At 40.9% G+C, this 27,034-nt stretch overlaps 1 protein-coding gene and 1 pseudogene across 1 annotated transcript in view; both read right to left on the reverse strand.

Annotated features, from left to right (window-relative positions):
• ACSS2 (acyl-CoA synthetase short chain family member 2) overlaps positions 1-25,749 on the reverse strand; it is a 47,167-nt gene extending 21,418 nt beyond the window's left edge. Inside the window, exons 1-2 of the mRNA XM_019655241.1 lie at positions 25,460-25,749; positions 21,222-21,417 (exon numbers count right to left, since the gene is read on the reverse strand). Coding sequence (XP_019510786.1) covers positions 21,222-21,417; positions 25,460-25,637 — 374 coding nt within the window. The 5' untranslated portion in view covers positions 25,638-25,749. The remainder of the gene's footprint in view (positions 1-21,221; positions 21,418-25,459) is intronic.
• Positions 10,224-13,928, reverse strand: LOC109389551 (40S ribosomal protein S9-like; annotated as a pseudogene).
• Positions 25,750-27,034: the final 1,285 nt, after the last annotated feature.

Here is a 27,034-nt window from a genome sequence, read left to right on the forward strand (position 1 = left end):
TTTTATAAATGAAACTATGATAGTTTTATTTTCATTTTCAATTTTACTTCAGAGCCACATGTATGTACCCAAAGAGCCGCATGTGACTCGCGAGCTGCAGTTTGCTGACCCCTGGCGGCTCTTCTGTCTCAAAAGTTTGCAGACCCCTGATCTAGACCTTCATTACTTCTCTGTCCTCATATACTCCTATTCTCTCTTCCTCTCCCTCTCAACCTGCTCCAGCACATGGCCTCCTGTTTGGCAAAAACACCAAGTACACTTAACCTCAGAACTTTGCCCTCTACTTGGAGCATCCTTCCTCCAGATAACCACATGGTGTATGCCCTATATTTGAGTTATTGCTCAAATGTTGGCTTCTCAGTGAGGTCATTCCTGACCACTCCTTAGAAAGAGCACTCCTTGTCCCCACCCCTCTCAAGCCCCAGGTGCTCCAAATTAACGTGTTGAATGAAGCTTTCCCTAGTTTCTCTTTTTCCCCACCCACCCCAAAGCCAAACATTCTTTCTTCCTCCCAAGTCCCTTTATCTCACTTTCCTTGTGATCTATCAGTTCCACTTTGCGTTACATTTATTGGGGCTTTATCTGTCCCATTATACCCTGGGCTCTTAGAGAGCAGGGACCATCGCATCATATCCTCTGTCTCCTCCAAACACAGTTGACATGATAAGTACTTAAGGTTCATGGTCAAATTGTTGAAAAACTGATATGTGATTAATGACAGGGGAGGCTGGGGCGCCCTGTCTTTATATGAGAGGGATAGTCATTGGATTGGAGATTTTAGCTCCCTAGACTAACATAAAAGTAAGGCACAGGATAGGAGGAAAGAGCTAAAGGGGAAAAAAATGTGGGGAAAACTGGGTTCTTCACAGAAGCTTTGGAGGGCAGGATCTAACTTGGTGAGTTAGGCCTTCCAGGGGAAAAATACACAGACGAGAAGAGGAATCAAGACTGTTATGAGAGGAACACTGGACTGAGCTGTTCGGCATGAAGAGAAGATAATGAGACATGATACCAAGTCTCAAATATTTGTATATCTGTTGCCTCCACCCTAGTTCAAGCCACCTTCATCTCTTGCCCAGATAATTACAATGGTCCCAAGCTGGTCTCCCATTTCACTCTTACTGCCTTCTAAGCCATACATCATCCAGAATGATCTATTAAAAAGCATAAACCGGGCCGGCCAAGTGGCACAATGTTTAAGAGCTGGCTTGGGACGCCAGAGGGCCCCGGTTCGGATCCCACATATGAGGGCCAGTGACACTGCCCTCTACAGCTAAGATGCTGAACAACAGCTCAACCTGGAGCTGGGCTGCCGTGAGTCGCCGGCGACGGCGTAGGCTGCAGCCCCTGTGGCAGTGGGTTGCCATGGGCTACCGTGTGTAGCCAGCAGCCAGCGTGAGCGGCCAGCAGCTGCAGTGAGCAGCTGTCCAGAAGCCGGCGACTGATCTGCCTCACCTGGGAAGAGCGCAATGATGGTGCCAACTTGGGCCAGTGAGGCGACGTCCTCCACAACTAGACTGAAGAACAAAACGACAGTAACTTGTCTGTTCCCCTTCCCCCAATTCCCCAATAAAAATCTTTAAAAAAAAAAAAGCATAAACCAAACTACGTCACCTCCTGCTTAAAACCCTTTAATGGCTTCCATTGCATGTAGAAGAAAATGCATACTTCTACTATGCCTTGTATCCTCTCCAACTCATCTTCTGTCTGTCATTGTTTCACTCTACTTATTAGGCTCCAAACACATTAGCCTTCTGACTGATAGATCATGCCATGTTCTTTTACTATCTTTCCCCAGCTCTTTGAGTGGTTTGCTCTGTCTCATGTTTCAGATCTCAGTTTAAATGTCACTTCCCTCGTGAGTCTTTCCTTGACTACCCTAGTAGTGGCATCAGCCCTTCCTCTTATTCTTTATCACAACACTCTGTTTATTTTTTATAGCATTTTTCTCAAGCTATAATTTTTATTATTTATTCGTCTACTTTTTCTTTGCTAATTGTCTGTCTTCCCTAATAGACAGTAAGCTTCCCAAAGACAGAGACCAAGTTGGTCTTATTTTACTGCTGAACACCCAGTGCCTTGTGAAGAACCTTATATATAGTAGGTGCTCAATAAATATTTTCTGAATGAACGAATGAACCTGAAGGATGATTATGGGAAAGAAGCAGACTAGTGTTATGTAGCTATAAATGGGAGAGTTCAATATCAGGAAAGCCGTTCTATTAGAGCTGTCCATTAATGGAAAATACTCCTTCGTGAGTTCCCTAACTCTCAGGAGCTCCCTAACCCTGGAGATATCATGTAGAATCTGAGATTTGCAGAGATAGTAAAGAGCAGACTTCACAACATAGCTGGGAACAAACAAGACTGTGTATCAAAGTATGGTCAGACAGTGTTAATAACACAAATTTCAAGGTCCCGCCCCACATAGCTGCAGCACAGGATGTGCAGGTTGGGCCTGGGAAACCCTTACACCTATTAATTCATTCTCCAGGGAGTGGGGTCCTTGGAATTTTAATTTTATAAATAACCCATTATGTGGTTCATGTTCACTGAAGTTTGAGATGACATTTAAGGCCCTTCCAAATATAAGATTCTTTGATTTGGTAAAATTAAGCAATAATGTGTTCTATGATCCAGAAAGCAATGCACAAGTGTGAGGCACTCAGATGTAAGTACACCCTCAAGTCACTTTTCTTTTCACCAAGGGAGCAAGGAGTAGGAGCAATATAACTTGACCAATTAGCAGCCTAATGTTCCCTCTGGGTACTACTGCCCTAGCCATGCAGAGGAGGAGGAATGACTGGAGGAAGAGGTGGGAGGAGGCTGAATCACAGATCACTTAGAATGCCAGAGGGCATGGGGCTTTTATCCACTATCTTTGTTTACAGATGAGAAACCTAATGCATGGATGGAAAGTGATGGCCTTGAAGTTACGTAGCATATTAGTAGCAGCATTATTCTAAAGCAGTGCTATCCAGTTTGGTAGCAAGAAGGCACATATAGCTATTGAGCACTTGAAATGTGGCAGAGGAGCTCAATTTTTAATTTTATTGTTTAATTTTCATTATTTTAAATATTAATAGTCACCTGTGGCTAGTTCTAGTCTAGATGTCTCTAGTTCAGGGCATTCTCCTCCTAAATGACATGACCTCCAAAAGGGGGGTGTTGTTTTCAAAGCCAGAATTAGCATAAGGAAGAAAATCAATATGCAGGAGTCCTGAGAACTGTGGGGAAAGTCCACCAAGGATGAATTTTAGTGTAGCTAGAATCACCCAAGAAAACTGAAAACATGCATCTATACAAAAACTCGTACACAAATGATCATAGCAGCACTATTCACGATATCAAAAAGTGAAAACAACACAAACGTCCATCAATTAAAGAAGAGATAAATAAAATATGGTATACCCATATGATCTATTATTATTCAGCATAAAAAGGAATGAAGTACTGATACATGGGTACAATATAGTTAAACCTTGAAAAGATGATGTTAAATGAAAGAAGTTAGACACAAAATGCCACATATTGTATGATTCCATTTATGTGAAATGTCTGGAATAGTCAAAGCCATAGAAACAGAAAGTAGATTAGTGGTTGCCAAGGGCTGAGGCGGGGAACTTTGGAGAAAAATGAGGAGTGACTGATAATAAATGTGGGGTTTCTTTATGCAGTGGTTAAAATGTTCTAAAATTGAGTGTGATGATGGTTGCAAAACTCTGAATATGCCAAATAATCAATGAATTGTGCACTTTAACTGGGTACTGCATGGTATGAATTATATCTCAAATTTAAAAACACTAGAGATATTTTATTGAATTGCAGTAAACATACAGATTAATTTGGAAAAAAAACCAGACATCTTTACAAATCTTCCTTTACAGAAAGACTGTCTCTTAGCACTATTCATTCTGTCTCTTTCTATTTGCCTAAAGACTTGGCACTTATCTATTTTATTTTTAGCATTATAGTCATATGTATACATCTGTTTCCCTCACTGGATTGTGAGTTCTTTAAAGGCAGACAGGATCTCTTTTCATCTATTTCCTCCCCAGTGCCTAGCACAAAGTTTGACACATAGTAGACACTTAATACATAATTATGAAATACATGGATAAAAGAATGAATAAATGAACAAACGCCTCTGCTCATATGATCAGCCAGATCCAGGCTGATCAGAGTGAGGAAACATAGAAGGACAGAGGGGGATTATAGAACATACAAACAAAGAGGACAGATGCTAGACAGGCAGGGGAAAAAATGGTAGACACAGAAAGGAAGAGTGTAAAACTTGTGGAATGGGATTTGGAGATATACCAGAAAGAGTTTCTTGAGCCCCTACAGCGGGCTCAGTTCTGGACTCTATGCCATGGAAGGGATTGGAAGAATCCCGCAGATCCAAAGTTCAGGCTATGGGACTCCTGCTTTGCAATCTGCGCTATTATTGCACGCTGTCCTCCTGCCAGCTATTTTCAGGCCTCGATCCAAGGACTCTGTGCCTGTTCCCTTTGGCCAAGGTGGCTTTGGTACCAGTTGGACTCTGCGCCATTCTCTGCTGAGAAGGCAGAGCTGGGCCAGTACAGAAGGTAAGCCTTTTCCCACTGTATTCACGCCTATCACAGGAGGGAAATCACACTAATTCCTACCATCCTGTGGCCCATGCTAAGCCTTACCCAAAACAAGTGAATGAGGGTAGCCCTCTCAGATCCTTTATTATCACAGCATTTGGATGCTGCCTGAAACAGGAATATGCCTGGAGCAGAAAAAGAAAGTGGGAAGAACAGCCAAGGGCACCATTTCACTTGTACATAAGGTCTCTCAAGTACAACAGGCACATTCATAAACATTCATTACAATGGTTCTTTGTTATTTAAGTAGATAGCATATTTTAAATCATTATGTTTTCAAGCTAGGGTACATGAGCAGGAAAAGTTTTGAGAGAATAAATGTCCAGATTCTCAACTTCCATATGTAATCTTTCCTAACATTGCTTTATCTGAGTTGGTTCTCCTTCCCCACTTTCTCTTTCACAAATGCCCTTCTCACACTTTATATTATGCCTGTACACTGCAGAGGTAAAAAGACAAACAAACAACAACAAACCCTCCAGAGTGCCAAACAAAGGGACAATTTGAGAATGTATAACTTCAGAGGGAGAGCCCCAAGAAAGCAAATCGGGAAACATCTATAAGAAATCAATATTGAAAGGAGTCACATCTTAATTCATTCAGGTGACAAACTCATGGCAAGACTGCTTGCCTTATTAGAATTATAATTCAGAAGTTCAACAGTATTCACAGGATCATGTATTAACATATTTATTTTAATTGAAAAAGAAGTTAGGTATTTTCTAACAGAAAGTAAATCTGATTTGGTTGATTATATTGACAGAGAACTGACAATATAAATTAGGTTATATGGTGGACATTTTCCATAAATTATATGAGATAAATTTGTAGTTCCAACGTTCTAAAATATACGCATGTATACAATACAAAACACATTGGAAATTAGATTCTTTGCAGTTATTTAATCTTATGATAAAATGCTTAAATATGAACTTTAAAATGTGTGAAGTTACATAATTTTTCAAAATTCTTTCAGGTATCGATTTTTAAAGTTTAAAGCCTCTGATCTAAATAATTACTTTTCAAAGGTACCCTGTTATCATATCACTGTCCGCCACATCAGAAGCATCTGAGTAGGTTATAAAAATATAAGATGGAAGTCGTATCCTTCGGAGATTCTGATTCAATAGGCTGGATGAGGTCCAAAAATATGGATTATTAACAAGATCCTCAGGTAATTATTTGGAGGCACCAGACCTCGATTTATTGTTGACTTCTAATTCAATGTATGAATTTGCACAAACTTTCCTCTCTCCCTGAGCCTCAGTCTCCTTCTTTGTAAAGTATAAGATGGAAGGAGGGAGTCAGGAGGAGGGGGAAGGTTGGTGTTAGATCAGAATAATCTCTCATGTATCTTAGACTCCTTGATTCTCATTTCTTCCTTTCAGAAGCAGGAGAATGGGTGCTAAAAGTCGGTTTCAGATAAAAGAGGTTTTACTTACATGGGCCAAAAAAAAAAAAAAAAGAAAAGAAAAAGAAAAAAGAACAAACTTAACCGAGGTAGAGACCACATAAAAGTAATGAAACCTGGCATGCCTGCCTCACATGGTTTTTGTGTGGATGAAATAAAAATCCAGCCAATTCCTTACATGAATACAATATAAAACTGCTTTAGAGGATATTCTGTCACCTGATCCTCACAGCTGGTTTAATAATACTTCAACAGCAGGTAGAACAGGTATTATTATCCCATTTTTAAGATACAGGAAATACAGAGGAAGTGGCTTTCCAAGGCTACACAGGATGATGGTTAAGGACAAATCTGTAACAAGGTCCCAGGTTTCTGACTTCCAGGCTAGTGTTTGTTCCACTACACCTATTTGGAGTGTACCCACATGAACATGGCAAAGCCTCTCTCCTAAGATAAGCACTTAGTACAGCACCTGGCACATTTCTATACATACCTAAAAAATTAATTTTTAAAAAACCTGACGCTGGAAGCTAGTAGATTGTCCATGGAGCACGGCTATCCGTAAGTTGGAGCCATACCTAACAGCATATTTTGTATAACAGCATATACAAAAATTAACTCAAAATGGATCAAGGACCTAAATGGAAGACCTAAAACAATAAAACTCTTAGAAGGAAACGTAGGACAAAAGCTTCATGACATTGGATTTGGCAATGAATTTTGGATATGACACCAAAGACACAGGCAACAAAAGAAAAAAACAGACAAACTGGATTTCATGAAAATTTTAAACTTTTATACAACCAAAGACACTATCCACAGAGTAAAAATGAAAACCCACAGAATGGGAGAAGATATTTGCAAATCATATACCTCAAAGGAATGAATATAAAGACTATACAGGGAATTCCTAAAACTCAACAACAAAAAACAACCAACCCGACTCAAAAATGGACAAAGCACTGGAATAGACACTTCCCCAAAGAAGATATAGGAATGGTCAATAAGCACATGAAAAGATGTTCAACATCACTAATCATTGGGGAATTGCAAATCAAAACTATAATGTGATACCATCGCATACATATTAGGATAGTTACTATCAAAACAAAACTAAACAAAACAAAAAACAAGAAACAACAAATGTTGGCAAGGATGTGAAGAAATTGGAACTCTTGTGCACTGTTGGTGGGAATGTAAAAGTGGTACAGCTGCTATGGAAAACAGTACGGTGGGTCCTCAAAAAATTGAAAATAGAATTACCACATGATCCAGCAATCCCACCTCTGGGTATACACTCAAAAGAATTGAAAGCAGGGTATCAAAGAGATATTTGTACACTGCTATGTTCATAGGAGAATTTGTTCATGATAGCTAACATGGAAACAACCCAAGTGTCCATCAACCAATGAATGAATAAATAAAATGTGAAATATTACAATGGCATATTATTCAGCCTTAAATAGGAAGGAAACTCTGACACGTGCTACAGCATGGGTGATCCTCAAGGACATTATGCTAAGCGAAATAGGCCAGTTACAAAAGACAAATGCTGCATGATTCCACTTATATGAGGTACTTAGAGTAGTCAAACTCATAGAGACAGAACGTAGTGGTAGTTTCCCAGGGCTGGGGGGAGGGGACAATGGGGAGTTATTGTTTAATAGGTATAAAGTTTCAGATTTACAGGATTAAAAGAGGGTGGTTGTGACGGCTGCACAACAATGTGACTGTATTTAATATCACTGAACTGTACATTTAAAAATGGTTACGATGGTGATTTTATGTTATGTGTATTTAACACAATAAAAGAAGAAAAATCAAACAACAACAAAAAAACAAACCCTGTTGCTAGAAGCTAGTGGGTTGCCTATGGAGTATAGCTATCCATGCAGATAAAATTAGGCTTCTTATCAGTTATGGGTGCCACATTTGGATTCTCTGACTTAAAATAGATAAGACAGTCACCCTCAAGAGTAGCTGAAACTAAAGTTCAACAAGAGGCCTGTGTGACTGCTCATTTGCATAGTTTTCCAAGTATTACAAATGTCATAGTCAAAACGAAACAAACATTGGTTTCAAAAACAAGCCTCCAGTCAAAAGTCATACTCAGAAATGCAGGTATTAGGCGGCCAGTTGGCCCAGGTGGTTAGAGCACAGGCTCATAACACCAAAGTTGCCGGTTTGATTCCCACATGGGCCAGTGAGCTGCACCCTCCACAGCCAGGTTGAAGACAACAGCTTTACTTGGAGCTGATGGGTCCTGGAAAAACACAGTGTTCCCCAATAAAGTAAAAAAAAAGAAAAAAATTAAAAAAAATGCAGGTGTTGATATGCTATTGAAAAATGTCCTGCAAAAACAACTCTATGTTAGGTGTCCCAGATTAAATAGATTCAGGGTCTTATTTATTTTATTTAAATAAAATAATGATTCTCCCAGCTAGTAAAACCATAAGGTTTTTAATAAATAGACCAGACCTTAGAACCCTAGATGAGGGCTGTTCTCAAAGACTTCCATCCCTAAAGAGATAACAGATAACATCTAAGGCCCTAGGTCTGAGGTTCTGTAATACTCTCTTGCCTTATCCCTGTTTCAAAATTCCAGGCTCCCTAATGCCTAATGCATAAAGTTCATACTGTTTGGCCCTGTATCCTGGATTCCTCCAGGGCCTGGTCCTGCCTTAACTGATCAACCTCAGCTATGCTGTTCTTCTGGGCCCACCTTTAGCGCCAGTTCTCTCAGCCCCTGGGCAGGAATGCTATAATGACAAGGAAATGAATGGACAGGGAAAGAGCTCTAGATTGAAAGTCCGGAAATCTGGATTTTAGGTCAAGCTTTGCTACTTCTCACAGTATGAGACCTTTTACAGATTACTTCACTTCTCAGGGCCTCAGCTGTAAGTGAGGGGAATATTTCATTAAATGTTCCTTCTAGATCTAGATTTTATTATTCATTCTGGCTGAGAGCAAAAAAAGAGGATTGGAAAGTGAGAATTGGGAAAAGCTTCACAAAGATGATGGCATTCCAGATGGTTCTTAAAGAATAAGCAGGATTTAGCTGGCCCAAATAAGAAACAGACCAATTCACAGAGAGAGAAACAATGTTAGCTTAGATGCAGAAGCAGAAAAGCACGGGTCAGTCTACAGGCCAATGCTAATCCTAAATAATATTTTCATCCCTCAGTGGTGTTTTTTCATACAGCTAAATATATTTTATATAAAAGACTATATACTGTTATGTCCTGCCTAGTCTCATGCAGTTAAACTGTTTTTATTTTTGAGTAGTAGTGATGTAAGTTGATATTTACAGTTTCAAAAATACCCTTTCCTTGTAAAAATTTAAACTGGCAACTCTGGGGGGTCCCAGATGAAATATACATGAAATTTTTTAAAATTTCAATCAATGGTATAGAGCAAAATAGCAACCAATTCAGTTTAGACCTTAAGCTGCATTTTGTTGGCTGTAAGATTGAAAAGATAGAATGTCAAGGCCACGAAAGTCAAGTAAAGACTAAGGGATTACTCTTCATTAAAGAAGACTAAAAAGGGGCCGGCTGAGTGGCACATTGGTTAAGAACTGGCTTGGGATGCCAGAGGGCCCCGGTTCAGATCCCACATATAAGGGCCATTGACACTGCCCTCTACAGCTAAGATGCTGAACAACAGCTCAACCTGGAGATGGGCTGCAGTGGGTCGCTGGCGACAGCACGGGCTGCAGTCCCTGCTGCAGTGGATTGCCATGGGCTACTGTGTGTAGCCGGCAGCCAGCGTGAGTGGCCGTCTGGAAGCTGGCGACTTATCTGCCTCACCCGGGAAGAGCGCAATGATGGTGCCAACTTGGGCCAGTGAAGCAACGTCCTCCACAACTAGACGAAGAACAAAACAACAGCAACTTGTCTGTTCCCCTTCCCCCAATTCCCCAATAAAATCTTTAAAAAAAAAAAAACCATAAAGACGACTAAAAAGATATGGCAACTATATGTCATGTGTGATTTGAACTGTATCCTTTTGCTATAGAGGATATTATTGGGACAACTGGCAAAAACTTCAGTGGAGTATGAAGATTAGAAGGTAGTGGTGTATTAATATTGATTTCCTGATTTTGATGGTTGTATTCTAGCTATCTAGGAGAAAGTCTTTATTTGTTGGAAACACACATTAAAGTATTCAGGGGTCTGCATCTTACCCTCAAATGGTTCAGAAAAAAAAGTTATTTGTATTGTACTTGCAACTTGTCTTTTTCTTTTTCTTTTTTTAAGGTGTTGATCCTGTTTGATTATCTGACTGGAAAATTAGACAATCTACCAGTCCAGGAGGGGATGCGTGGGCTTAATCCTCCTCCTGGTCACTGCCAGCTCCAACTCCACCCTGGCCCTCTTTGGTGTACTTCCTCTTCCTGAGCCCGCCCTGTATGGAAAGCAGAGGGAGAAGTTGTAGATGTGCTTCTGGGAGTCCAGGAGGACAATGAAGGACCAGATATTCATTTCCTGTTTGTGGATCCTGATATGGTCATGGTGGATCAGTACGCAGAGGTGGTGGATGGAGTTGGCCAAGTCAAGCTTGAAGACCTCTCCAAAAAAATACTTGATCTTTAAGCCCAGGATGTAATCCAGCTTTATCATGCCCTTGTCCAGCATCTAGATGCAGATAAGTCACCGCAGTAGGAGGCACGCACCAGCAGCTCTCAGGCAGCCTTACGAGATATTGGCTGGAGTAAAGTTGATCTCCAGACCTTTGTTCCAGAGCCCATATTCACCTGTCAGCTTCAGCTCTTGGTCAAGGCGGGATTTCTTGAAAGATCTCCATGGGAGTCACTTAGGTTTTGCCACAAACCCAGCTCTGGGCCACTGGTGTGTCAGCTTCACTCTCTCATCTGTACCTAAGTGCAGGCTGCAGTAACTGAGAAAGAGCTGTACTTGTAACTTTTCTATAAATTTAAGAAATGTTTCAAAATTTTAAAAAATTGATAATATAGACTAGGGAGGGCTCATATAAAGGGTCCCAAATACTTAGTTTAAATTTTATTTTGTAGGTTATATTAAAAAAAAAAGCCAGAGAGTCTCCTAAACTAAACCCCCCTCTTCTATCTCAAAACTTTTTACCACTAAAATCCCAAGTTACAGAAGAAAGAAAATGGATGATCTTTGCCAGAGTGGCCAGCCAACATTCGATGCCTACTGCTTGCCAAATCACAAAAGGAAGGCAATGAGAGGCTAGTCTTTACTTTCACATGCTTAAAATCTTTAATTAGAGAGATCTAAACCATCCACCATCTAAAGCCAATCTTGGGAGACAATGATCAAGAACAAGAAATGCAGGGGTAGGAAATCACCAAAGGAATGCAAAAAGGAATAAGTGTGGTTAATCATGAAACAGTTCCTATAAATGATGGATTTTGAGCCAATTTTGAGAAAAGAGGCTAAGTGTTTGTTGGAGGAAAGACGGGCATTTTGGAAAGGATAGAAAAGTCATATGTGGCTGCCAGTCTTGAACACTGCCCTTGGACATATGTGACATGTATGAATATTAGCACCCCCTCACAGTAATACATCTTTTTAGTGTGTTTTCTCATCTTTCATTCGGCTAGTCCTTGTAGCAATCTTTTGAGATTGGCAGGACAAAATTTGTTATCCCCATTTGAAAGGTCGGGAAATTGAGGCTCAAAAGGATGTCATCACTTGCCAAACGTCACAAAGCAATGGTTAGGACCTCTGCCTGCAGATCCTCAGACTAAGCTCTTTTTAAAAAAATATATACATGATCAAGAGAGTGATCTTTTCAAAATGTAACTCTGGTATGTCATACCTCTATTTGAAATTCTTCATTGGCTCCCTAGCACTTGTCACAGCTGCAATTTTACATCCCTGTGTATGAAACACAAATTCCCGATCCTTCCCCAAAGTTTCTCCTCCCAGTCTCTTCTCCAAGTCAACTAATGGGAATTCCATTTTTTCCAGTTGCGCAAATAAAAAACCTTTGAGATATTCTTGACTCCGTTCTCTCATATCGCACATCATGTTCATCAGCAAATCCTATTGGCTCTGCCTTCAAAATATTCCAAAATCTGAATACTTTTCATGGCCACTACTGTTACCTTCATGATCATATCTTGCCTCCTTACTGGTTCCCTTGCTGTTGCCCTGTGCCCTCCTCCATCCACTATTGTCAAGGTAATATGCAGACTATATATAATAGTTCAAAAAAAAGTGTTTAATGAATAGATGAATGAGCACATCTCAGCTAAGGACATTATTTCTTTGAGGCTTGCCCTTTAATGTTTTTAGCTCTATAAATTATCATTATAAATTGTAGTCAACATTTCTAAAGTCAGCCCTAAACATTCTAAGTAAACTACTGGCTAGACAAGTGACAAATTGTCAAAAAACGCTAAGGCTATGTAAGTAGAAGCATTGTGTATATAACAAAGAATGTACGTGTTCTCCAGAACAAGTTACATCAGCTACGTGACTCTGGCCAAGTCACTTCCACTTTCTAAGCCTCAAGTTCCTCATCTGTCGAATGTTGTTGTAAACCATACCCAGGTTCAAAAAGACAAGGGGACAAATATACAAGTACAGCACAGAGGAGACATAGTTTATTATTAGAATAAATGGAAAAGTCTTAGGTATTATGGGAGACTGTAAGTTAAGTGGTAGAATATAGCTGTCAATGGGGCTGATGTAGTCTTAGATATGTCAAGTCAAGAGCCAAGAATGGTAATAATTCCCTGTCCAAGGCAGACCATAGCTAGAATACTTGGTAAGAGATGTCGGCCAACTAGAAGTCTAGAGGAGACTAACATGGATGATGAAGGAGTTGTTCAGGAAACCACATCATACAAGGAACCTGGGAATGTTGACTCAGTATTACCTCATCCATAAAACAGGAACACTGGGCTAGATCAGGGGTTTTCAAACTGAGCTTTGCAAATTCCTAGATTCCACAGGGACTATATCTCACAGAAACCACAGTGACAAGGTGAAGAAACCAATAGACTGTGGCTGTGGTCCTCCCATCCATGCGTCAACCAGATCAGCTCCACTCTTACCTGTTTTAGGTGTGGGGCTTTGGCATAATCATAAAAATACCTAACATACTATTTGCCAAGCACTAAGCCCTTTACACAGATTATTCCAATTATTCCTCACAACAGTCTATATCATAGGAACTTTTGTTATTCTCATTTTACAGATGGGAAAACTGAGGTTTAAAGAGGTGAGGGAACGTGCCCAACTAATAAGTGTAGGGATTGAAATCCAAGCAGAGTCCAGAGCCTACTCCTGTTAATCACTATAGATATTGGGTTGTCGGAAAAGTCATGACACATTTTTGCAACGAAAAACATAGAAAAAATATGTCATGACTTTTCCGACAACCCAATGTAATATTTTATTTGAATAAAAGGACTCTAATGCTTTAAAAAAAACCTGAAAATTACCGGATGATCTTCAAGGCATCTTCTAGATTTAAATGTCTATAATTCTACATTCAGTCTGGCAAAGGGCTATAATATCTGACAGGATGTCTTATGAGAAAAAAGAATAGGATTACTCTGTATGGCCCCAGAACATATAACTAAGACCAAGGGAAGAGAATAGAGTGGGGGAAAAAATTATGGGGAGGGAATATATCTAAGAACTTTGTAACCGAGCTGTCAAACAATGGGACAGATAGTGAGTAAATTCTGTGGTCTTATTGTTCCAGAATCAGAATGACCGCTTGTGGGGATTGTTGGGAAATGGAGATAACTGGGGCTACTATTCTTGCTTTGTATAGGAAGTGAACTAAACCTCAAAAGACAGGAACTGAGAGGCTCAAATTCTCAGATTGAGGTTCAAGGGATCATTACCAGTGCCCAATCTCTCCCACACCAAATTCAGTTCCATGCCTTCTGTATTTACTGTTGTAAATACGAGGCCACCAGGAGGCAAGAATCCATGGTCCCACCTGACTACCCGCTATCTTCAAAGGACAGTAGGCCTGTACTGGGTTCCACCCCTTCCTCCAACCTCTTCCAGCTGGCTTATCATTGCCGTTCCCCACATTTGTGACAGAAATTCTGCAAGTCAGTGCCAGAAGTAACTTGAGCAAGTATTCGAGTTCACCCCCCACAGTTCACAGGTGGGAAAAAGAAGGCTCAGCATTGTCTAAAGCCATTCTCCTCATTAAATATTTACTGAACACACTGGTATAAGAAGTCAGCCTGGACTCAAAGTCAGGTAGTTGACATGGAGCTCAGGACACTGAATCAGGTCTCAAGACAGTCCCCATTTATTATACGTTTATTAGTACAAATATTAGTATATATAATATATTAATATGTAACATAGTATTGCTATTATACATTTATTATTCATATCCCACCTACTTCCAAAAAGGGACTGGTGGTTTGGATGTGGCAAGGGTCATGAAACTCAGGGAGAAGTGAGAGCAGCAGATTAGAGATCCACCTTCAACATGAACTCCTCCAGCCCTCCTCCACAATCTGCCCACCTGACTCAAGTGGAGAAAGGCTGTTCCCAGCAACAGTCATTTCCCCACACTTCTCCCATTAGCTTAAAATGTTTATGCGATCGGCAACATTACTGCCCCAGGCATGGGAGCCAACTCGCTTTCTTGTCCTCAGCGCCTCCACTCCAAACCATCTATAATAAAATTCTCCCTTTCTTTCACCATCTCAACAGAAGCCCAGCCTGCCTACTGAGTCACCATAGAGTCAGTACAGTTTGCAACAGAACTTCTACAAACCACTTCCTCTTTAGAAACAATCATAGAATCCTGAAATATCAGAGCCAGAAGGGACCTTGCAGAGTATCTGTAGTTTATCTTCAACCACTTCCTCAAAGGGAAGGCCCAGAGAAGAGATGAGAATGGTCTGAGGCCATCTTCTTTCTCAAATGAGTATATTTCCTTACCAAGTATATTTCAATCAGTAAATATACACTGCTGTGAAACCAGTGGAGATCTAGATGGAGGACAAAAATGCCCTTCCCTTCCCATATCACTGAAATGAACTTCAGGACATGGACCTAGATAATTAAGAGAGTCCTTGGATATGAATGCTACAACAATATTCTAGGGCTCTGGCTTTCCATGTCACCTTGACAATCTTCTCCTTGTCAGAACATGAGTTTGCCTCACCTTTCCAACCATCCTTCTCAAATACACATACTCACACATACGCCACAGGGATCTGGAGAGTTCTAAATATCACACTCTGGAATTCATACTCAGGAGCATACAAGGATCCTGAGAGCAGGGCTTCTATCCTAAGGTCACTCCTAAAGTCACTTGCTTCAAAGAAGCTCCAGTTTCTAAGGAAGGATTGCATAATAGCCAGAGCTGTGGAAAGACCGTGGTAATTTCAGTTGAGAATGAGGGGTGAGATGGTGCAGAGATAACAAACAACTGAAAGCAAACAGTGGAAGGAATGGATTATACCAAATTTCCTGAACTTTGGAGACTGTGGTCCTCTCCTGGAATAACCTACATAATGAGCTGTTAGTATAAATCACTAGACTAACAGCCAGTTACCACTCTTTCCACCCTCTCCCCATAAACCCTTTAATTAATTCCCCAAATCCCCTACTGTCCCCCAGTGTCTCAACTAGCCAGCCCCCACTCTTTGAGCTACCCCTAATATCCCTCACTGACTATCTCTCCCTAAAAGACTATTCCAATAGCTTTTTCACTGATCACCTTCTCATATACATACACATAAATCCGCACTAACATCTCTACCTGGAGGGAGAAAGTATAAGAGGGGTTGAAACCCAAGTTTTGTTTGGAGGGCAAATCTAACCCTTGGATCAGATGAATGTGCGCCTTTGAAAGTAGTCAAGTGTCAACACAGACTAAAAGGACCCTTGATTCTTCTCTCTCACTTTCTCTTCATCTCCACACCATCTACACACCCAGTTACCTATGTTGGTTTCTTTCCTCTAAATTACTCTAAATTCCATTCCATTCCCACCAGTGGTATTCCAGTGCAGGTATCTCTACCATGAATAACAAACTCCCAGCTCTCTGACTTCACACTCCCACTTCCATATGTACCCATCTTAAGCCCATCTGTGACCACATGATTCCCTTGCATAAAATCCTTTCAAAAGCCTCCCAAAATAGTCAAGATCTTCTCCCATTCCTGGACCTCATCCACTATTGAAGACAACTTCAACTCCTCTTTCTCTCACTCCCTACATCCAATCCAAGTCAGAAACTTCCATGGGCTCTTCACTCAAAACAGATCCAGATTTTGACTACTTCTAATCACCTTCAAGTTACTACTATGGTCTAAATCACCATCATTGCTCACCTGGGTTTCTATAGTAGCCTTCTAATTTGATCTTCCTGCTTCTGCTCTTGCCATTCTACAGTCTATTCTCAACAAAAGACAGATTCTAAATATAAGTCAAATCAGGTCACATCTATGCTCAAGGTTGTCCAGTGGTTCCCCTTTTCACTGTGAATAAAACCCAAAAGTCTATGTTGACTTGCAAGATACTGACCTCCTCCCCTACTACTCTCTTTTTCTAGCTCACACTGTTTCAGTGACACAAACTTCCTAGCTACTCTTCAAACACACCAGGCAGCAGCACACTCCCACCTCAGGGCCTTTGCACTTGCACTTCCATGTACCTGAAATATTTCCCCTTCCCAAACCAACTATTTGCACGGCACATTCCATTACCTTCAGATCTCTGCTCAAATGTCACCTTTTTCAGAGAGTTCTTCCCTTATCAATCCCCATTCTTCATTGTCATTCCCTTCCCCTTGTGTTGCTCTGCATTTTTCTACAGCACTTATTACTACCTGTCATATATTTATTGGTTTGTTTGTTTATTGTCTGCCTCCTCAAGTTGGACTATAACTTTCAAAAGGGCAGGGACTGGGGCCAGCCGAGTGGCACGATGGTTAAGAACTGACTTGGGATGCCAGAGGGCCCCGGTTCGGATCCCACATATGAGGGCCAGTGACACTGCCCTCTACAGCTAAGATGCTGAACTACAGCTCAACCTGGAGCTGGGCTGCTGTGAGTCGCCGGGGACGGCTTAGGCTGCAGCCCCTGTGGCAGTGGGTTGCCATGGGCTACCGTGTGCAGCCAGCAGCCAGCGTGAGCGGCCAGCAGCTGCAGTGAGCAGCCGTCCAGAAGCCGGCGACTGATGTGCCTCGCCCGGGAAGAGTGCAATGATGGTGCCAACTTGGGCCAGTGAAGCAACATCCTCCACAACTAGACTGAAGAACAAAAAAAACCCAGCAACTTGTCTGTTCCCCTTCCCCCAATTCCCCAGCACTGTTCCCATCCTCCAATTCCCCAATAAAAAATATTTAAAAAAAAAAAAAAGGGCAGGGACTTTGTTTGCTCAGAATAGCACCTGGTACATAGTAAGTTCTCAATAAGTATTTATTGGATGAATAAATTGTTCCCCGCATAAACCCTTTACGCCAGAGAGACTTGGTCTTCCCACTGTCGCAATATAATAATAATGGTACTAAATTTTATTGAATGCTTTCAATGTGCCAGGAGTTGGACACATGTTTTTGTTATCCTATTCAATTGACAACTCCATGAGGTAAAAACTATTTTCATCCACATTTACGGTTGAGACAACTGAGGCTCAAAGAGGTTAAATAACTTGTACGCAATCATACAGTTAGTTAATGGGAGAAACATGACCCCAAATAGGTTAGTTTGACACAAAAATTCATCCTCCTAATTTTTATATTGTGCTGCCTCCCTACAATGTTTTCTCCCTTCTGTGAACTTTTCATGTAGTGGCTTTTTGAAGTTTGGCCCATAATTGCTTTCAGGCTGTTTTATATAGGCCTATCTGGTCTTCTCAAATAGAATGTAAGTTTCATGAGAACAGGCTCTGGGTCATTCAAACCTCATAACACATTGTATCTAATATTTTTAAGAAAATTAATTTAAATTAAATTTATGACTAATATGTCTAATTTCTCTCCTCATTGTTAAAGCAGAGTTTGGACAACTAGAATAATGAAGTAGTCTCATATGATGAAGTAATATCATATGGTAGTTGACTAGGAATGAAAATATCTGGAGATTAGTCTCCATTGTCTTCAAGCAGTATATGACACTTAAGCAAATCAGTTAGCCTTTCTGGCCCTTAAACTACCTGTCTGTAAAGAGAACTGGCCTAGATGGACTCTAAACAGTTGCTTCAAGTTCTAAAAATACTGTTATTCCACGAACATTTATAATGTGTCAAGCCAAAAGTAAAAGGCCAAATTCTTCCTTAATATGGTTCTATTTTGGCTAATTGGAGTACTTGCTAAGAGCACTACTATTTCCTTTGTGGGTTATTAAAGTATATAAGACATGCCCCAAAACAAGGAATGAGATACAACTGTGGTTTGCTAATACCACTACAGCTATCTAAATGACCCAGGTTAGGTTGAAAAGAAAGTCAAACTGTGGCTCCATAAGAAGTATATCAACTGGAGCAAATCACTGAAAAGATATCATTTTAAATAGCATTAATAAAAATTAGAGCAGCAATAAGGTGGTATCTAAGACAAAGGACTTTGGGGGGAAAGGAGGACTTCATAGAATAAATCATGTGATAGAGAGTTTGAAAATATTGCGTATATGATAAAGCAAACTGCAAGAAAACTGGCAGGCAATTTTTAACGTCAGAGAAAACAAAAATCTAGACATAAAAGGAAATGCAATCGTACTATATTACACTTATGTAAACACTAGCTTTAAATTAACAAAAAAAGCAGAGCTATAAATATATTGGGATAATGACAAAGAAGTTAGAGGAATATACAAGAATTAAATTCTCATCTGTTATAATAATAAGTCAATATTTTCTTTAAAACGATGAAGAAATATCAGTATAAGCATATTATTTAAAAATACGGAGGTAACAAAGGGAAGTAACCACATATCTGGCATATTTGTACTTTACTTTCTTATAACAAATGTGATTTATTTGTAGTTTGCATTTGCTTCGCTGTAAACAAAAGAATTGAATAATAATAATCCATATGGAACTTGTGTCCCACTCCTCCACCCCTGGGATCCATAACACCTACATAGGGCTAAGCACCCAATGACTTCAACAATTCCTGTTGGTTGAGTAACCAATGTAAAAATGGAGTGAAGATGTCTTGTTATGGAGCTGCAGAATTTTGCTCCGGAAGTAAATGCAGAGATTATTTCATCCAGTACTTCTCAATTTGGTGTTCCATGGACTATTTATTCTTATGATGTTAATACCATACTACAAAAAGTGTCTGGGGATCAAATAAATTTGGGAAATTCCATGTTAAACAAAATTAATTAGATGTGTTTACTGTAGGACTTCTTGGAGCCTTTATTTACTATGATAATATACATTGTGAATCCCATGAAAGGCCATTTATTATGTAGTATTTCTCACACTCATTTGTTTCACAAATTAAGATGCCCCTGCTAATAATATCTCTAGTAATCAGTGGTTCCTGGAGCATTCTTTGGAAAACACTGATCTAGTCTACTCCCCTCATTATACAAATGGGAAAAGAAAGGCTTTCTGGATTCTGTTCAGGTGTGGATGATGGGGAACCAGAAAGAAGGGCCTCAGGATTCTGGAGCAATCTCCAGTGATTGAACAACTTTGGCCTGTGTTTTCTCAGTCTTTCACCATGCCCCTGAATTATTTCAAACCAGGGGAAACAATCAGACACAAGCATCTCCTGTACAGATCTTTAAAGGTTTTCTGATCCCTAAGGCACCTAAGAGGTGGGCCCAAGTGTCAGCTGGAGCTCAACATAAAGTCCAGGGCAGGAGCTAAAGAAAGTCTAAACAGACATACAGACCATGAGTTTCAGTGGCATAATGACAGCAAATTGAGCAATGGCAATGTGATAATAGACCCACTCACATTTGTACAGTGTTTTAAAATAAATAAATAAATAAATGTTTTCACATTGTCTTATTTGGTTCTCATAATAATCTAACGAGAAAGACAAGGCTGGAATTATTATCCCCATTTTATGGAAAAGGAAACTGACTCTGAGAGAGTTGCCTCTAGTTACACAGCAGGTGACTGACAGAGTTAGAATGAGAACCTAAATTTCCTGTCTGTGAGGTTAGGGCTCTTCTCAATATATCGCACAAACTAGGCAAAATGTTGACTGACCAATTTAACTCTTCCATGAAACATCTAATCTGCTCCAAGTGGCTCACTTAATAATAGGATCAATTTTCAAAGTGCTCATGGATGGTGGCAGAAGCCATACCCCAATTACTGGAACTTCAAGGTCCTATTTGGGTTTAGCATATTAATACCTCCTACAGAACAACATTGCCAAGCGGAGGGCATATTAGAAAATTTCTGCTGGGGAGGCAGTATGGCCTAGTTTTACAAGCAAGGAGTCAGATAGACTTGGTTTTTAATCCTGGCTCTACCACTGACTCCATGACCTTATTGCAACCTTTCTGTGCTTCATTTCTTCACCTGTAAAATGGAACTAAGAATACCTATTTTGCAAAGCTGTTGAGAAGCTAATGTAAGGAATTAAAGGGATAGTATAGTGTCATAGTCAAAAGTGTAATCTCTGGAATTATACTACCTGGGTTTGAATCTCAACCCTGCTTCTTGCTAGCTGTATGACTTTGGATAAGTCATTTAACATCTCAGAAGTTCAGTTTTCACATATGTAAAGTAAGGAAAATGAATAATGCAATAATGGTTGTTGTGAGCATCAAATGAGATATTTGTTAAGCACTTGAGCATAGTGTCTGGCATATAGCTCACTAAAAGGTAATGATGACAGCAGTGGTGGTGGTAATGAAAATCCAATACCAATTTTCCTCCCAAAGCAAGAATGAGAAAGAAAGCTACTCAGTCCTGTTCTCTTCCATTTACCCTGTCCCTTCTTTCCTCTCCAACTACAAGCCAAGAACACTAGACTAGAAGTCAGGACACTTGGCTTTAAATATCAATTCTGTCACATGCTACTTATGTGATTTAAGTCATTTAACTTCCTTGAGGTATTTTTTCTCATCTGAGATATTGATATTTTGCTTACTCTGCCAGGTTATTGTAGGTATCAAATAAGTTCATGGATTTTAAAGTACTTTGTGAACTATGAAATATGAAACACTATAAAAATGCACGGGATGATTTTTTATCTACCACAAAATATAAGATAGATGTTTTTACCAGTAAAAAGCAATTTTATCGCCAAGTTTTTTCTCGTGGACATTTCGATCCAGTACGTTGTAACAGATGTTGGTAGTTGCTCCTTTCATCCACTCAATGAATATTTTCCCTTTAGTCACATCAAAGTTGTACTTGAGGAATGGGCCAGGACATGAAGTCTTCCAATAAAATTCCTTGGCAATGTCTCCCCAAAATTCTGCAACAGAAAGGGAAGCCCAAATATCACTAAGCTTCTCAGATATATTTCTCCTCAGATATTTTACCAGTCTATGCACAGGACCAAGTCACAATTTCCCTGCTCTATACTCTAGGACCCACCACCTGGGTTCCCTCTACTCCTGTCTAAGCTTATCATCCACCACTCTCCTAACCTACCTTCTTTCTATTCCCATGAGCTGAATTTTTTTTATTCGGTCTTTCTTCCCTCCTCAAAATCCCCCTCCATTTTTCACCATCTATTTCAAATCGCAGCCACCCAGAGCCTATCACAATCCCTAGCACATTGTAAGCAATTTTTAATAAATTAATTAGTGAAATGAAGAACTCTTTACCCACAGAGCCTTCCATGACCATGTCTCTCTTAATTTGTTCATTCACTCTCAGCCATTATTTAGTGAGCAGCTCCTCCTCCTACTACTACTTGCCCAAGTGTTACCTGCTATGTACCAGATGTTGCTTTAAGCTCTTTATATGTATTATTTCATTTAGTCCTTACTACAATCCTAGGAGGTAGGCCTTATTTTCATTTTCATTTATTGATTTGAAAATCAAGGCTCAGAAAGGTTAAATAACTTGCCCAAGGTTATACAATTACTAAGCCAAGACTTGAACTTCCCTGAGGAAGTTATTTTTTATAAAATCTGAAATCTGAATAGAAGTTTTCTTCATTCTTCACTTGATCTTTCTCCTAAGAGCAATGGAAAAACATTGTAGGATTTTAAGCAGGAGGTGGACATGATCATATTTACAATCTTAAACTGTTTGCCTGAAACCCTGGAGAAAATGTGCTCAACAGGTAAAATAAGTGACTGCAGAGCACTTAGGTTATTCTCAGTACTGGATCAGGAGCCAGAGGGGAGAAAGACACTTAGAACCATAACAATGGAAGGAACTTTAGAGATTATCACCCCCTCATTTTAGTGATAAGAAACCAAATTCATAGAGGTAAAGTGACTTGCACAAGGTTCTATGATATAGTTTACACAATCTAGTTGGAGAGATAAGACTAATACATGAAATGCTTTTGAACTTACAAGAGAGAATATAATTGAAAGCTAAATCACATGGTATACCATTTGCAATCAAAGAAATCCAAATTAAATCATCCCAAGGTGCCATTATATACTTGTAAAAACTAGCAAAGATTAAAAAAAATTAAGCCTAATGCCTCAGTGGCCCGGGGAAACATAACTCTCACATAGACAAGAAATCGGCACAATCTTGGTGGATGATGGCAGGGCAATGCCTGACAAGAGCCATACTATTTTTATACCCTTTCATCTGCTAACTCGACTTTGGGAAACACGCTACAAGAAAATGATCCCAAAGAAGGAAAAACAATTACTAAAGAGATGTTTATAAAACACTATACTAGTAAAACTGGAAAATACCCAAAAGCCCAACAATGAAAAAAAAAAACCTGATGAAAACTAGTAATACTAGTAGTAATATAATAGACTACTGAATGGCCATTAAAGAGAAAGTAAATGGGAACTGGCATTTCAGTGAGTGCCATTCATGTACCAGGGACTGAGCTAATTTCATTTAATCTTATATGGCCCTATGAAATAATCATTAATTACCCTAATTTTATAGATGAGAAAACTGAAGCTCAGGAAACACAGGAAGCTCTCCCAAGGACCATATACCGAGAAACCAGAATACAAAATCAGATCTGACTCTAAAGTCCACATTGTTACAGCTACATTCAGTACATGTGTATACTCAAAAATATTTTTAAGTGATAATAGCAGATATAAATTATGTAAAACTATTTGTGAACCACATTTATGTCCATCAGCAAGGAGTGAAGAAAACTGCGTTTAATGATCACTTAGTTTTGTTTTTCAGTTTTTAGTTGTTTTTGGAGATGTTGAAATCTGGATGTTTCATTGGCACACATTCTAAGTACTGAAGAAGTTTAGAAGAGGAAAAGATGAGCATGGACTGGAATGATCATGGAATGCTATGTGGAATTGATGGGGTTTGACTAGGTAAAGAGGAACAGAAAGAAAAGGGCAAAAGTAAGGAGGTGGTGGGAAAGAGACTTTTGTATATCCAGTATATCAATGGGAATGACCTGTTCAGAATGAGGGTGTGGTAGGGAGTAGTGGGAGATTAGGATAGAAAGGTGGAGCAGGGCTAGTTATCCAGAGACCTTGAAAGAAAGGCTGAATTTTTATTTGAAACTGTAGGAAATAGAAAACTATTGAAAGTTTTTGAAGTGACATAAGAAATCAGTGTTTCCAGAATATCCATCTATTAGTGTTTAGATAAATATATCAGAGATTGAAGGTGGATGAGACTAGGGGAGAGAGAACCAATTAGGAGGCTGCTTCCTTGAGCTAAAAGGGTCTGTGGGAATGGAAATAAAGGTAATCTGAGAGACATTTTGAAATAGTATTTGACAAAATTTGGTGAAAGACAGACTGTGGTGTTAGGGAAGAAAAATAGCACAGCTATTAGGAGTACAGGTTCTTCAGTCAAGACTACCTTGGTTCAAGTCCCAGTTCCACCACTAAAAAGCTTTGTCACCTTGTACAAGTTAATTAACCTAAGTTTCAGTTTCCTTCTCTGTAAAACGTGGATAACGGTTTCTACATCAACTCCAACAGGATTTGTGTTTAGTCAGCAGTAAGCAACCTATAAATAAATAAGATATATAGATAGATCTTATTAGAGAAGAGGATAATGAGAGAGATTTATCGTTTGGGATAGCGTCATTGACAGGGAACAGAAAATTAGGTAGGAGAACAGGTTTGGGATGGAAAATTGGCAAACCCCCAGTCACAGTCATGTTAACTATAGTATGATATCACGGTATGTGAATAAAATGGTCCACAGACCTATGACATTTGGGACCAGAGCATAAGTGAGATCCTGGGCACAAAAATGTATAGGAGTTATTATTGTGGCAGTTACAGCTCACCCCTGGGAAAGAGATGAACTCATGATGGGAGAAAATGTATATACTTGTAGAGAGTGAAGTCAAAAAGGTCTGAGGACTCAAACGTGGACACTGCCTGCAGCAATCAACCACTCTACAATTGATTCAATCCTATCATGCATTACTCAGTAACTGCTTCATCCATGTTGTTTTCATTGTTATCCAACTAACCACCATTTATTGACTGTCTACTGTGCATCAGACATTATAATACACACTTTGCTTATTACCCACTTTTGTCATCATACAAAACTATGAGATAAGTACTATTATCTCTATCTTATAAAGAAAATGAATCTCAGTTTTAAAAAGCTACCTAAGATAAATGAGTGGTAGAACCAGGCTATAAATCTAGATTTTTTTTTTGGGGGGGGGGTGGATTTCTGGCCTACTCTTGACCTACTGCCAAACATGCTGCCTTCTAACCCAGGAACAATTTTGACCCCTTTCCCACACTGAGGGGCAAGGGCAGGGAATTTTCCTCACACATTCTTAAAGACATGGAACTCTCTATCAGAATTTCTGTTATTACCATCCCAGCCCAAAGTTTAAAAAAACCCACAAAACTTAACTAAAATGTAACTCGTTCAGTCTTATATTGGGTAATTTCCATTGGGATTTCTGAAACACCAAAAATAGATCTGAGACTCCACTGTTAATTGTGGGGACCCCAGGATGGGAACCAGATGGGTTCCTGTCCTTCAAAAAGGGAGGCTAACTCACTGGTTAAAGGTGTCGGGAAGCAATGGCTGAATTGGTGTGAAAGGGGGCAAGGAAAGCTCTCCTCCAGGCACTCCTCTCTTCAAGGTGTGCCCCCTCGGCCCTGGGAACCCCTCTTTTCACCCTAGGAATGAATCCTTCTCTTCTCATACAACTTTCACTTCCCTCACAGAACCTCCATCTCCTCGCGGACCCCTCAACCTCCCAAGGAAATCCGCAACTCCCCCAGAAAACTCCTATCCCCTTACGGAATCCCCATTTCCCCACGGAACGCCCCCAATTCCTCACTCCCCTGGGAGCCTCTACTCCACTCCTCACTGACGCCCCAGGGCGCACCGGGGCCCGGCCTCACCTCGCGGCTCCTCCACAGAGCGCCGGTGCAGCTGGCGGTAGCACTGCAGCGAGGGGACGTGCGCGGAACGGCTAACCTCGGGCGGCGGAGACCAACTCCGCACACGGCTCCGGGTCCCAGCCTCCTCCCGGCCAACGCTCCCGCTGCCGTTCCGGCCCCGCTCCTCGGGAAGTCCCATCGCTTCAAGGTCCGAGCACGACAGCCGCCTTTGCTGTCGCCCGTGGTACTTGAAGGCGAAAACAGGCCGCCTGGTGGGCGGGGCCTTAGGGGAGGGGAGGGGCCTGTCGGGTGTGGGCGGGGCTTGGACAAACCGTGGGTGGGCGGCCTGGAGAGGCGGAGCTATACTCTCGGGGAGCAAGACAAGGGTTAGCAAAGACACGGATAGAGAAAAATCAAGCCCTGCTTGGGGGATAAGGGGCGGAGCTGATTCGCGGAAGGGGTGGGGTCTTAGAGTAAAAGCATAAGGGGCGGGGCCTGGCGTGACGGGATGGGGTGAAATCATGGAGTGTCAGGGGAGGGGCAGGGCCAGCCCTGACAGGCGAGGAGGAGGGCCCATGGAGTGGCCAGCGCGGGGTGCGGTCTTGGAACGACAGATGAGAGGCTGGGTTAAGGCGGGGCTGGACCGGGAAAGAGCTTGGCTAACGAGAGGAATTGGGTCAGGTCCATCTTGGAGCCACCCCTTGGTCTGATTGCACAAGCCTAACTATCACCCCACTGAACTGGAAAGCCAGGTGGAGTAGGGTTCTTTCCGGGTGCCCTCTGGGAACGCTTACTTTCAAAGAACTATCGGTCCACTCAGAGTAAACCCCTCCCCTCTGTCCTCAGAAGAAAATGGAGGGCATGGCCTGGGGACAGGACCCCTTCTCGGCTAACCTTGGTGCCAGCTCAGATTTTCTCCTACCCCTGAGTATATGTCTTCACTCTCCCTGCCTCCACAAGTTTTCATTCAGCTCTAAAATACAAGATTCATTGAAGAGTAGGAAGTGTGTTCAGGCCTTTGCTAAGAAAACCACCTCCTCGTTGCACAAATGGTGGATTCAGGGAAAGGAAGGAATTTGTGCAAGGTTGCAGAGCAAACAATGACCAATATAGTGGCAAACCTAGGTCTCCTGACTCCAAGCCTTTTTACCCCCTCATCAGGCTGAAGCTAAGGCTTGTGAAATATTGTACCAAAGTCCATGCAAATAAGAGGAATCGCTCATACCCTTCTTCACTTCACCAAGAGAACACTTCCACCTGCCATACCTGGACTCAATTACCTCTGCCTTCCCTTGATCTCTTCCACTCCAGAAAGGAGGGGCCAAGCAGGACCCTCCATCTCCCACTTGCACTCACCACCAAGAAAGGCCCACCCCTGGGCCGGCCGAGTGGCTCAGTTGGTTAAGAGCTCGCTCAAGAGTGCAAACTCTGGGCCGGCCAGAGTGGCGCGATGGTTAAGAACTGGCTTGGGACGCCAGAGGGCCCCGGTTTGGATCCCACATATGAGGGCCAGTGACACTGCCCTCCTCAGCTAGGATCCCACATATGAGGGCCAGTGACACTGCCCTCCTCAGCTAAGATGCTGAACAACAGCTC

Source organism: Hipposideros armiger, unplaced genomic scaffold (assembly GCF_001890085.2).
Source record: "Hipposideros armiger isolate ML-2016 unplaced genomic scaffold, ASM189008v1 scaffold_238, whole genome shotgun sequence".
Lineage (NCBI taxonomy): Eukaryota > Metazoa > Chordata > Mammalia > Chiroptera > Hipposideridae > Hipposideros > Hipposideros armiger.